Source organism: Corvus cornix, chromosome 1 (genome assembly GCF_000738735.6).
Source record: "Corvus cornix cornix isolate S_Up_H32 chromosome 1, ASM73873v5, whole genome shotgun sequence".
NCBI lineage: Eukaryota > Metazoa > Chordata > Aves > Passeriformes > Corvidae > Corvus > Corvus cornix.
Window position 1 is genome coordinate 100,166,749 of NC_046332.1, and position 13,948 is coordinate 100,180,696.

The window sequence follows — 13,948 nt, forward strand, 5'->3', positions numbered from 1 at the left end:
TGCTCAGACTTCAGGCTTCAGCACAGCTGCCAGGAGGTCTTGGACATACCCTAAGGTTTTGTATCACAGCATCAAAACTTGATGTCAAGCATTTGCCTAAAATGTTTCCTTGGAGTCCAGGAAGAGTCTGCAGTTGAACTCCCACTGCAGCAGACCGCCCTATAAGCAGGAGGAAGTTAATTTGTAGATGGCATGAAGTATCCTCAGGAGTCAACATGGGGCAAGGGGTTGGGTTCCTGAAGGTAATCAAATCAGTAGCCACAGCAGAGACCTCAGCCCAGGTGGCAAGGCATATTGTCCAATCTTCCTCTCCAGTGCTCAGACAGCAATCCATACACAGATTGAAATCCTTCCCCATCAAGACCATGCACTGCAAACACACTCCCTGAAAGAATCAGCTGAAAGGTGAAAGCGTGGGTGATGAGTTCATTATATTCTTTTAATCATTACTAAAAGTTGTTGGTGAAATGACTATACAAAGAAAAGGTTCTACAAAGAGTGGTTTTTTTCCCCATTAAACATCAGTAAGACTGAAAATCCATACCAAATACACCCTCCTTGCTGAAAGTCACACAAATTTTAGTCATTGGTCAAAGCAGTTGATTGCTTCTGACATAAAATTCTCTTCCTGGAATGCCTCATTGTGCAGTTGGTACTTCTGCCACAGTCTAGATCTCTCTTTCTTAATCATCTTTGCTTTTAGACTGGAAGGTCTAAAACTTAAAAAGGTTGCAACCTCCCTTCTGACTACCCTAAGTTACAAAAGGCCTGTTCATAACCTAATTCAAGTGGTGTAATATCAATGCACTTATCAGTATAAATACACAGAAAATACACACATAATTTGGAATTTCCTTTATTTAAACAGAAAATACATACCTCTGCTTACAGACTGTCCCTGGAGGAAACCCATGATTGTAGATCTCCCCTCTTTACTGGTGAGACCTACTCCTTCAAACAGCTGCATACCTTCCTACTGGTGAGCAGAATTTGTTAGGCAGGCTCAGGACTTCAGAGCTGATGTTTCAGAAACCCAAACCTAACAGGCTGGGAGATTATTTCCTCGACTCTACTCCCAGGATAACCCCTTTCCCAAACAGGCAAAGAAAAATCAGTGCACAATACCAGAATCAACTTAACAAGAACTTGAACTGAAGACTTCAAAAACCATCAAGGCCAACTATTCAGAAGCATTAATTCTGCCTACTAAATCATCCTCTGAAAGCTTCAAGTGATACATGAGTGTAAAGTTCTCTCCCCTCCCTTCTTACTATTTATGTATGATAGGTTTTAAGCACTTATCATCCTAAGTAATTTCTTGATTTTCAAAGTTCTGCACCATAACTGGTAAATACAGCAGATAAAACAAACGGTATGATTTCCTCCAGTGCTAACATGGGTGCTGATCTTGTGCTTCAAGCATTAATCTCAGCCAGCAAGTTGTCTCATTCAATGTTCCCTCCCTTAAACAGATACATCCTTACATCTTTGTTGTAATATGTGATGAGACTGGGAGACATCAAGTTTATGCCTATGACAACACAGCAAAAGATTAAACCACAAAAGCAAAAATTAAAAAAAAAAAAAGAAAAAAATCTTTAAAGACTGATACTCAGCAAAAACCTGCTTGTACAGACCAGACTGATTTAGATAACCAGCAACCAGGGCAGGCAGCTAGTTACATTTGAGGAGTTCAGCCCAGCAATTTATTTGCAGAATAAGATAAAAGTGGAAATGAGGAGAGGGGCTGAGCAGCAAGGGTTTCTGCTGCTAAAGCACAGCTCTGAGCCTACTGCCAAACCTCAGGATGAATAGCAGCAGAGGAAAGTATGTGAAGGCACTACAGACCAAGTCACATTCACTGCAAAGTAGTTTTTTAAAAAAGGCTTAAATCTATTTTATCTAGGTTTAAAAAAAAACCAAAACCCAAACCACACATTTAATCATTTTGCTCAGTCAATTAAAATAGCACAACTGCAGAAGTTAAAAAATATATTAAAAACCCCATTCTGTTCATGCGCCAGTTCCTTTTGAACATCTATCTTTAATGTCACTGAATCTAGTTTACATTCCTGAAGGCTGAGAAGCTCTACCATAAGCTACAGCAAATTCTTCACAAGCTTTCAGGAGATGAATACACACTTGCCATTTCTACAAAGGCTTCACAGAGCTGTAATAAAGAGTGTTCTCACATAGCTGAAGAGCAATTTCAGATTGTCTATGTGATCCAAGACTCAGAAGTTAAAATACAGAGATTGTCCCTCAAACAAGACTGACATATAGTCCAAACAGCTAATTTTAAAGACAACTTGCAGAATACCTTTTTTTTAAAAATATGTAAGAGAAAGAACAAATACATGTGAAGCCACTTGGTGCAATGTAATTGCTTGTGTTCAGCTTTAAACCAGTTACCAAAGACTTGCTTATAAAACCCAATCCAAATACTTATGCAAAAGCAGGCAAACTTTCCATGTGGATAAAATCAAAGCATGACAACAAGTTTTCAGTTGTGCAGCAGTCATATATCAGGCAAGTACTTGAAAAAAAAAAAAATTGGGGTCCATTCTTTCAGACATACTAGGTTAGTAAGAAAATGACATCCAAATTAATTAACAAATAACAGCGGGAAATCCCTGCACTTATACCACAGCATAAAACACAGACATGAGTCTGCACTGCACTTAGGGGTCTCAATCTCAGATTTCTGTAAGAAAGAGCAAAAACAAAGTCTTAAGCATGGATAGTGGTTACCTCTGCAGCCAAAGAAAATCACTGAGTTAACCAATGGAGCTAAGTCCAGGAGGGTAAGCAAACCTTAACAGTGTGAAGATGCCAGTGCTGTGACTCCCTTAACGAAGCCTTGTGAAGATGTCAGTGACTGCTGCCAAGCTAAATGCCTGGTGGCAAGCAGCAGGCAAAGGAGATGTCACTCAGCTGTTGGGTTACATACAGCTCTCTGTCCAGTCTGCCTGTTTCCAGCTGGACCACTGCAGTTACAGCCACTGCTGAGAATCAAAGGTAATAAACAGCCCAGATCCAGAACATACACCAATAGCTAACATACAGTTGGAATACAAAGAAAGAAAGAAAAAAAAAGCCTTAGAAAGTGAATAGATGGTTCTACATGGCTTTTCCAGTAGCTAGGTCTCATCAAGTTCTCGTCTCAAAGACAGCTCAGATTGCAGAGATGTGAAGTCTACCAAAGAAAAAAAGCCTGGAGAACTATAATGAAAGTCACAATGAAAGAAAATGTTGGTGTGTTCTTAAGCAGGTGGGAGCTCCATTTCTGCTTATGAAAGGCAGTCAACAGCACAGAAGGAAATAAGTAATTTTAAAAAGCGCTGGACTTTATTTATCTAATCTAAGGGCCTTAGTAACATTTTCCTGGGTGTAAGAAACTTGTATTAAAAAAAATCTGGGGAAAATAATTCATAACTCTTGACAGACAAAATACAGGAACTCAACCATGCCAAAGACTTCTGAGGAAAGGCAATACAAATGGCAACAAAATAGGATACATTTGAAACCAAGCTGGAAGCAACGTCTCCTCTTGCATCCCTCTCCTGTGAGGCTGCCTGAAGCAGCACCATGGTTTTGGCAAGCCAGAAAGATACGCTGACAAACTAGAGGCCATTTAGACTATAGTACAAAGAGCACAGAAATACAGAAAATGAAAGCCAAGACTTCCTAGCATCTCCCCCAGAAAAAGCTTTCATTAGGCAAGTGTTCAGAGCTCCAGCTCCAATGGCTGTCTTCACCTTCTACTCCAGGTCCACAATTTTATGGCATAGTTTTCTACAAGTGTACTGCATGTCCGGTTTCAAATGCTTTAACATTACAATGAGGCAGCAAAACAAGGCTTTGAGTTACCCAATATCCATTCATTTTTCTCTTCATCTGTGGCAAGATCCTCACACATGACTAGTACATGAAGCCTTCAACAGTACTTCAAATGCTCCTCCAGAATTTTAAGGGCTACGTTTTTGATTTTGGCACACATAACCACCTTTTCTTGCTCCCTCTGTCTGCCAAAACTGAGAGGAGATTCTCAGCTATCATGCCTCTGCCTTGTAGTGCAGGAAAATAATATGCTCAAGTCTTTTGTCTTTGTTGCCTTAATTCTGCACCTTGAAGACAATCCAACATACTTCTGCTGTGAACCTGCTTCTCCAGTACTGTTGTCAAAGCCTACTGCCATCTCAGAAAACTAACTAGAGCTTCTGAATACTTGGACATACTGAAATAGCATCCTAGATATTTATGTCGCACTTGCCAGCACTCAAGTAGAAGTGCCTCTTGTACTTGCAGAAGAGCTATTTCTGCCAGCAATTTAGAAGGCAGCAAAGGTATCATTATAATATACTCCTGTTAATACAGCTGCCTTATCTCAAAACACAAGAGCTTGAGGGGCTACCTGTTGATTTTTTTTCTCTATCTATAAATAAATGTCACTGAGTTCAGCCTTGACACAAACTTATCTTTTTGCTCCACAAAGTCAGATTTAATCAGACAATCCTCTCTTAACTTTACATCCAGTTCTGATTTTCAAAATTGCCCTCCTACTCTTTGCATAGACTTCAGCATCCCACCTACAATCTCATCTATTCAGTGCTCGTTTTGTTCTTCAGTCTTGGCTTCAGTCCAGTCTTTTCACAAAGCGTGGAAAAAAGCAGGAAAATAAAAAGAAGTGCAAAACCCTACAGCTCCCCAAAAAGAAACCAGGGGTGCTCATTATAGAAGGGTACCTCACACTGTGCTGTGTACTGGGGCTACACATGGGGAGGGACAAGGATGAAGAATCCTCCTAGAATGTCACACAGGATTCCACGCGCAAACCACAGATGTAGATATGTGTATGTACACAAGCAGAAAACACGTCTGTGTGCATATTCATATGTACATGAAGAAAATGCATACGATTATATAAATGTTTTTACTGAACTGTAAACCATGTGAGCACCGTTGGAACCACTGTGAGGAATGCATACTACTTTACAGAGTCATGCAATAGGTATTCAGTTTGATAGCGAATGCAGAACCATCCCAGTGCTACATACTGCTACAGACTTCTCCAGCTCAAGGTTTCAAGGCCAGGAACCAAGTTACCCAAGATCAGACTGGAGTTTGCAATAGAGCTAAACCACGCCTTGTGAGCACCATTACCTGCTTGCCTCAGTATCCTGGGCTGAAAAACTGGCCTCACCAGCCCGAGGCTCTGCCATACATTGCTCCTAGACCCACTCATAGATTGTTGGGCAGTTGTGTGTCAACATTTTGAAATGCCCACCTAACCCAACAGTCAAAATGTTGACGTACAAGAAAGCTTCAAAATAATGACTGGTATGAGGTACTGAAATTCATTGTTTGAAGCTTCAGCACCCTGTAAGTCACAATGACTGTAGCTGTTTCCCTGAGACAGAAAATTCCCATTCCAGTGTAATTAAACTATACTTTGGGAAAGATCCTGGACTAGTTCTGTCATGCAGTGCTGGACAGCCTGTTGAATTGCAAATATAGTTTCTGTTCACACATAAGAGACTAGTCATGAAATCCTCAGTTAAGACACTAACGAAAGGGTCCCCAATTAATCATTGTATTCTTTGCAACAGCAGATATCCTCATTAGGAAAGCAGCAGGACATTAACAAGTCCCACGTTGAGAGTGTCCAATTAACTCATCAACTAAATATGTGCCAAGCAACTTCTCCGGTCTAGCTTTTCCAGTCCCCTCTTTCCAGCTGCAGCGATTGGGATCCCAGTCATGTCTAAAGTAGTGGTTCTTTTGCTCTTTGCAAAGCCTTTGAGAGCGCCGCCGGTGAACAACAAACAACGGCCACTCAAGTGTTTCACAGGTCTTTCACTTGCGCCCATAAAAAGCTAAGTGTGCACTCAACGAGTTCAGCACAATTAAGAAAAAAACCCCACCCCTCTACCTTTATAAACAGGGAATGACTTAACCTGCTAACAACGAGTGTGGTTGGAGCTCCGTCTGGATCATGTCACGCCTCGATTTTTGCCGTACCTCAGCAGTGGGTGATCCTGCATACAAAGTGAGCTCTTAGACAAAAGTGCTATAGGGTGAGTTAAGGACAAAGTAGCAGCTTTCAGCCTGGATTCCCAGATAGGCTGTCAAGTAAAATCCCTCGCCAGGGCAGGATTATTCCCTAGAGTATACATTTCCAACACTTTATCTCGCCTAATTTTCTAAGTGTCTCAAGCTTGGAGCCTTTCAATGTTTCGCGAGAAGAGCCATTCTGTGGCCCGGCAGGTTTTGAGGCTTGGCACAAAGGAGGGCTTGCACAATGGCCAGGGTGCCCCTGCAGTCAGCGCAGAAGGAGCAGCTTCTCCAGAAGGAGCAGGGTCCCTGTCTCTGAAATGGCCTCCAGTCCTGCTGCCTGAAAACCACCCAGACTCTCTTTTGAGCTATCCCTAGTTATATCCCCATTTCTGTTTCTTTCCAAACATGACATTCACTTGTTTTAAACAGCTGGAAGGCATAATTTCTGCACTCTGTTATGACTCAGAGTGAAATTCATTTAGCATCTACTTTTCTTCATCTGTCCCTCGTATCATTCCCATCCCATTTTATTTCTGCTCTGGTTTTCAGCACATTTGTAACCATTTCTCTTGCACTCAGAGCTTCCCAAGTGTAAACACTAAGCATTCTCATTATGTGTTTCCTCTGGAGACCCTGACATTCGTTATTGAAAATGCCCCAGGCATTTTTTATTTCAGTAGTACTACAGACACCTCTTCCATATATATATCACTACTACTGATTCCTGAAGTAGTTATCTGTTCCACCTTTCTGCACCATTTGGAGAGGAAAAGAAAGGAGTTAAGAAAGGGAGAAGGGATGGATATATTAAAACAAACCCTACAATTAAAACAATGAGAAAAGCACAAGGCAGAAACAACACCCAAGGCTCTGGCTAAGGTTCTTTCTTCGGTCTGTAAGAAGAACTCTGAGTGGAAAAAAACTTTACTACATCAAGTGTATGCTCACTGTCCTGAAGGTGACCAGAGGCATGTTGCTCAACATGCGACAGAGCTCCTCTCATTGCAGCTCAGAGACTTGCCCACAGGCTGCAGAAAAAGACCAAGCCATGCCCAGCCAAAATCACCCAGCCCAACTTGCCTGTTCACAAGTTTATTAGTACAGGGAAGAAACTGAAGACCAGCCACAGCTTTAAAAGTACTTATAAATGCTTAATTCCAGCCATGGTCCTCAGAAACTAATTGTGTGTTTGAGTGTAGCAGATACTTCTACTGCAGACAGAACACGACCAGATTGCAAAAGCAATCAAAAGCCCATTTTCTTAGTTTAATTTGCCATTAGTACACTGCAGATTTATAGAGCCAAACAAACAACTATAACTAAATTTTCACTGCCATTTCAAACTGTTTCCAAGCAAATATCATAGCAACGTTATCAGATCATCAAGTTCACTCAATCCCAAATTCTCTACAATAAAACAACACTTACACATGTTTAAAGGAAAACAGAAAATGTATTCCTGAGTATCTCCCTAGTTCTGGACCAACAGGGTCCTGAGACAAACCCCATCATTTAAAGACCTTTTCACAACTTTAAGAGAGAAGGAAAAAAAATCAGTCAGTATTTAACAACTAGTGTTCTAGTGTTTAGAGATTTTTAATATATACTAAACACTGATGAATGTATTTATTTGAACCTCAAATACAATCATATAGATATGGCAACAGACTAAGTAGTATTTCACAGACTCCCTTCTGTTGCATAACTGAGAAGAAAAAAAGTCACGCCAGTTGCAGCATCCCCCATTTCCCGAGCTGAAGGCGACTCTTCACAGAGGGAGCTCAGCGCGGCGCCGCCAGTGAGCACCACTGCCCTGCACGCATCAGCAGCTTGGAAAAGAAGCGATGGAGGCCTTGTCACGGAAAATCTGTTATTTCAGCTTAAACTGCACTTCTAGGGAACAGAAAGTAGCTGCCCGTGTTGCACAGAGAGAACCCCCGGGCTGCAGGGCTGCGGGATGGGTGATGGTGGCCGGAGCTCGCACACCCTGGCAGCAGCAGCCCCTCCGCCCCGTCGCGGTGGCTGCCGGGGAGCGCCCCAGGACCCCGGCTGGGGGGGATGGGGGGTCCCAGGGGCCAGGGCAGCCGGCGCCCCTGGGAACCCGCCCGGCCCGGGCCTTCACGGGTGACCGGGCTCGTCAGCCCCATTCAGCGCCGCTCCCCGCGCACAATGCCCGGAGCCGCGCTCCCAGAGCACGGGCCTCCCCCTGCTCCCGCTTTTATCATCCTTCATATCTCAGCGATGACAGGCCTGAAAGGGCTTCTGATGGGAAATGTGCTTTGAATTAGCATATTTCCCCCTGCATACAATGGAGGCATTAAGCTGCTGCGTTTTGCAAGTCCAAACAAAAGCAGCCCAGGCTGTTTTTAGCATCGCTGTTTGAAGTTTTATTCCCCCTCTCTCTCCCGAGTTGCAAGCATATTTAACAAATTTTCACTCTTTCTGTAAAGAAGGAAGCACGACTGATAAAATCTTATTATTTGATCGGTTTCAGACTTTAGAAGAAAAAGACAATCTTTTGATACTGCAAAGAGCAACACGGTGTCTGTGCACTGCTTCCACTGAAGTGCAGCTCAGGGTCCACCCCCCAGAGAGCTTGTGTGGCTGCCGTCAACACTTGCACGACCCTGTCATCGAGGATTTCCGAACTCGAACACATTCACAGTAACCCAGTAGAAAGGGTCCTGTATTCAGCTCAGTTTTACCCCTGTACCCCGGGCACACTGTTGAAAATACCAGTTTTGAAAATGAGAAACGGAACCACTGTGCTGTAAGGAGAAGCAAAAAAAAAAAAAAAAAAGCCTTTCCCCCATCCTGGAATTATCCTTTGGTTTAACAGGAGAGCTGAACCTCAGAAGTACAACCTTTATGAAGTGGCTTCAACCTAGAAAGTGAATTTCTATTTGCCCAGAAAAAGAGGGCAAGAGGAAGGAGATGGAAATTAGTTCAACACAGACAGAAGAGGAGGAAAAAGCACTCGTGCATCAAAACATCTTTGGGCAACAGCTGCCAGGAGAAAAAATCTACCTCAGCTCAGTGTGTTTGTCTATAATTGCTCATTAACACAGTTGGACCATTAGGGAGCCAGTTTATGGCTTTCTTGGTAAAGAGGCATGTCTGCCTTCCTCCTACATTAAACAGAATTTTCTCTGAGAGGAAGGCATAAGATTACAAAGTCAAAATGCTTCTTAGAGGAAGGATTTGGTGGTTTGGGTTTGGTTCTTCTTCTTCTTTTTCTTCTTCTTCCCTCTCCCAAAATTTCCACAGTATTTATGTAATCTTCTATATGCGGCACAGCTAAGAACAAAAATCACACTCCTTAACAACATGAGATTACAGCAGAAAAGCAGAATGCCAATGAGATCCCAGGCAGGCAGCTTGCAAGTGAGGTGGATATAAAAGCTCTTCAGAAAAAAGCCTGGGTTGCAGCCTGCAGAAGGAGTCTTGTAGGAGAAATGTCTGCTTTGTTCAGACTCTTCTGTTCTGTTTGAGAAAATTTTCCTGAGGATGAGGATCCATTACTGCTCCTTGATTTCTTTTGCAGCAATGCTCAAGATACTCAACACTGCACGAGCACTTTGCTCTCAGCCATCCACTTCCACCCTGCCACATGCCAAGCGGCCCACGCAGCACCGCGCTCCCTCCCGCAGAGTGCCAGCCCCTGCAGATCTGCACAACCTGGCAGGAGAGGCATTTCACTCACTGACTTCCACCACAATGACAGAGCTCCCAGCCCTGGCACAGTACAGTGTCCATATGGCAACTGCGCAGCAGCGACTGAGGTCTGACTGTAGACATCCTCCTCCCTCCGGCAGGGACCCTCCCTTCTCACCACAAGGTCCTCTGCAACACTGAGCATCTACAGACCGAGGGTCTGACCCCTAGTGACTCACACTCTTCTCTGATGCACCAGCTCTGCCAACTTGACTCCCAGGAAAGCTTTTTCATAGTTTCCAGTAGCCACAGGTTCACTTTTAGTGTGTTTGTTCAGGGGCACAAAGGAATCCGGCTGGAGAGGACTACACATTATTTGGCAGTATTTCTCCACCACCACATGAACATTGCCTTTAAAGGCTGGGCTGGACATGTGTTTTCCCATGCTCTGAGGCATTTCACAACTTGGTACCAAAGTAGTAGACAAGGCTGCCACATGTTAGCACAGGAAGGTCTAATGTCAAAGCAAAAGAGAAGGGACTTAAGAGGCCCTTCAGAGGCCTTCATTAGGTCATTAACAGATGGGTGAGAGTAACAAAGCAGTCTAGGCAGGAGAAAAGAGGAATTAAAGACCAAAATGGAGACTGTTTTTCTCACTCACACTGGAATGAGAACTTCACTTTGTAAGTGCTCCTTCTGAGATGACTCCTTTGGAATAAAATCCCACAACAGAAAACAAAATAAAATAGATCTCAGCTCCATTCACATAGAATTCTCCTTATCTCAACCCATGAGACTTTTGCTACATTTTCTCTGCATTACACAGCTGAGGAGGGCACCTAATGTCTAGCCAGGGTCAACCCACAACAGGTGGTAAGAGATCTGACCACTAGAAAGGTCCAGTAAACTCAGCAATGAGATTTTATGCTACTTAGGGATGAATGTCTATCAAAAGAAACTTCAGGTAAAACAGTGTCATAACTTTGAATTTAAATCAAGGAAAGAGAAAGCTGAGAAAAAAAGCCCTCCACTTATTTAGAAATACTATGTCTCCCCTCCACAATTTCTCTTCAGCATCTTGGGGTGTGAAGAAGAAAGGAAGTGAAAAAACTCAGACCAGGGTAAACCAATGCCTTTCACATTGCTGACACTCAAAGGGACACGATCACAGCACTTACCAATCGAGGAAATATTCTCAAATTTCATTTATTCTTCAGATTCACTGGATTCAGACCAAGGATGAATACAGAGCACATGCCGCCATCCGCTGTGGTGTTCTGGCACAGGGCAGCACCCTGCCAACAAAGACACCACTCTTCCTTTCAGAGAGCCCCAAAAAGAGCGCTCTGTGTTCTCATGTGATGAGGCAGGCTTTTACAACTTGGATCACTACAGGGTATTGAACTCTGACGGTCTGCTTACTGAGGGTTCACTTGCTTTATCTCAGACCGCAACAGGTAGGTATGATATCTAAGCTAAAATAAACCATCCTCATCACATTTATTTTGGCATCATGAGTCACTATCTTACTGAAACAAAACTACCTTCTCAGCTCCACAGTGAGTAAGTGCTATTAACTTTTCCAATATCCCACCTACTGCTGTTTTCTGCTGTGCAAGTGCACAGCATAGAAACATCTCAGAATATGCTTCACGCTTCAGCATTCAGTGAGAAGAGGAAGATACAGAGAATGCTCAGGATATACTATGCCTGCTCCTGTAGGCAGAAATAGTTTCTGGCCTTCTATATTAATCTCATGAAAAAAAAAAAAAAAACAAACCCCAAAACTATTGGCACTCACACAAGAGATTGATGTGCTATGAAGCAGGACAAGCTCCACACATTTCCTTTCCTGTCCTTTTAACTCAGTCTAACAAAACTGATTTCGAGGATCATTACTATTTTTGCTACTTTCTAAACACTGCCCTGACTTGGGGATTCTTGCTGCAGGTATCAAGGCAGAGCTGATTTTCAGACTTCTCAGGGAATGGTAGAAATTTGCTAGTCTAAATTTTCTGCTCCAAATGCAAGAGTCCCAGAACTCATTCAGACACACAGATGTTAAAGAAAAAAGTACCATGGCTTTCAAGGTTTCCCTTGGAGAGAGGATCAGGATTCAGAAAACAGAAAATTCCTTTCAGATCAAGGTTGGAAAGCAGAGAATGCCAAATACTGAAGATCTGGGCCACCAGCTACATCATGACCAAGATCAGGAGCGTGATGCAAGTAGGCATAGAGCAGGGTGAGAGGAGAAGTAAATGCTTCCCCCACGTCATCCTATGCATCCTAGTTGGAGTGCACTGCCTGGACAGAGTCCATGATTCTACAGCCCTGAAGTTTCCCACAGGGATCCTTCATGGTCCCAGACATGCTGTACAAGCTGATCCCAAACTGGGGAGAAATAACCTGTGTTCTGCTACAGAGAGGCTTCCTCACAGAATTGTACCACTGAAGCTAAGAAGCCCAGAAACACTCACAGGCCTGGATACTTACAAACACTTTTCTCCCCAAAAGACACGCTCCTCCTTTCTTTCTACCTATGCTCTATCTGCAATGTAACATCACCACAGATGTTGACAGAATTTCATCTCTCTTCTAAATAGATCAAAGAGAAAAAAATTTATATATATGTGTGTGTGTATATATATATATAAAAAAATATATCCCAACTAAGCATGTGGGATGCTCTACAGAAGTGAAATGTAATTTTTCCACAGTTTGAATCATCTGACAGTGTTCTGCTGATCCGTTCTCATAAATATTGTCTAAGATTTTTCCTTCAGGACACAAAATACATACTACCAATACAGAGTGGGCTCTACTTTCCACCCCTGCAAGTTTAAGCACTGTTATGGATATGCTCTGTAAATTAGCCCTGTGCAGTCCCACAGAAAAAAAGAGATTGCACACCTAAAGCTCAGCAGATACTCAGAACTGCAATGGAGAAGGAAGACTAAAAATCAGCCATTTACATCTTCAAATATTTGTCATTTCTATCTCACAAATCACCGTTTTCTTTTCAAAAATAATGCTTCTCAGTGCTCATGTAAGCCCTAAGTTTAGAGACACAGGGAAAGAATTTCTACTCCTCTACAGTAAGAGTTACAGAAGGAGTTTCTGCCTCCATTTCTCCTTTGGACCACATTTCAGCCTGAATTTAACCACTTTGTTATACGGAATAGTTGATGTATATGTAAGTGAATGAGATTAAAGGGGAAAGCATGTTTTTGCTTGGAAACATGCACACAACACAGTGTTGAAAAACTAAGTATATAAACTTTGTGTTTGCTAAGGTACTTCACGAATGTAGAACAGGTGTATTACCCTTTTTGATGCATAAACTAGGCCACAAAAATTACTTCCACAAACTCTAAAATCACGTTATTGATCTTTCACAGTATGTGCCTGCATTTCCAGACGGACTCTTAGCTACAGGGGTCAATTAGATACCACAGATATCTTTAAACTTAACAAATTATCTGAACAGAAAATGTTAACAAATAAAATAGGTTACCATTCATATGAGCCACATCTTCAAGGAGTAGGAAAGCTACTTTCAAGTTATCCTCAGAGGAACATGTCAGTAATTCTTCTCTGAATTTTTAGCTAAGCTATTTCTTTCTTTCACATTATTTTTGAAACTTTATAAAAGTTTTCTAAACTCTGCATGCTAATTAGATTCTAATCCAATTCACCAGATGTGGGCAGTCATCAGTACTCTTCACAAGACCTGTGACTCAAAAAAAAAAAAAAAAAAAAAAAAAAAAAAAAAAAAAAAATCAAAAAATCACAGTTGCTTCAGTTCCTCCTTGCAAGGGAGCACTCTTCAGCATTTTGCTCTTAACAACATATCAACCAGGGCCAGAATTGAGTAGCACAGGCTACATTTCTACCTCACACTGAGTTTCTCCTCTCAATAGTTTTTGTATGATTTCCTGTTTATTTATGTTTGTGCCTAAATGCGACATAAAAAGCATGAACAATTTTCAGCTGCAACAGCAGTATTTTAATTCTTACCAATTTATTTGACAATGCTCCTTTTTAGAGAGGATTTTACAGAGCAAGTGGAAATGGAGTTTTAAATGTAATTTGGTTAAGACTCACACTGCACTTAGGAAATACCTATACAGCAGGGACAGTAACTAGCAGCTATGACATTACATTTAAACACTGGTACCCAATACTTACTCATTAGCATCCTTCTGGAATTCTGCTCCTTTTAAGAAGTTTCATTCTT

General features: G+C 42.1%; 1 protein-coding gene across 5 annotated transcripts in view; it reads right to left on the minus strand.

Moving 5' to 3' along the window:
- Positions 1-13,948, minus strand: part of GPM6B (glycoprotein M6B) — a 107,172-nt gene that overhangs the window by 33,993 nt on the left and 59,231 nt on the right. For 2 of the 5 annotated variants that reach the window (XM_039550628.1, XM_019282734.2), the window contains exon 1: positions 10,890-10,932. The exons of 2 other annotated variants lie outside the window; for them this stretch is intronic. In XM_039550628.1, the coding sequence (XP_039406562.1) occupies positions 10,890-10,917 (28 nt within the window). In that variant the 5' untranslated portion in view covers positions 10,918-10,932. Of the gene's footprint in view, positions 1-5,957; positions 6,039-10,889; positions 10,933-13,948 lie in introns of those variants that run through there. One more of the 5 variants, XM_019282735.2, reaches the window with a different exon arrangement.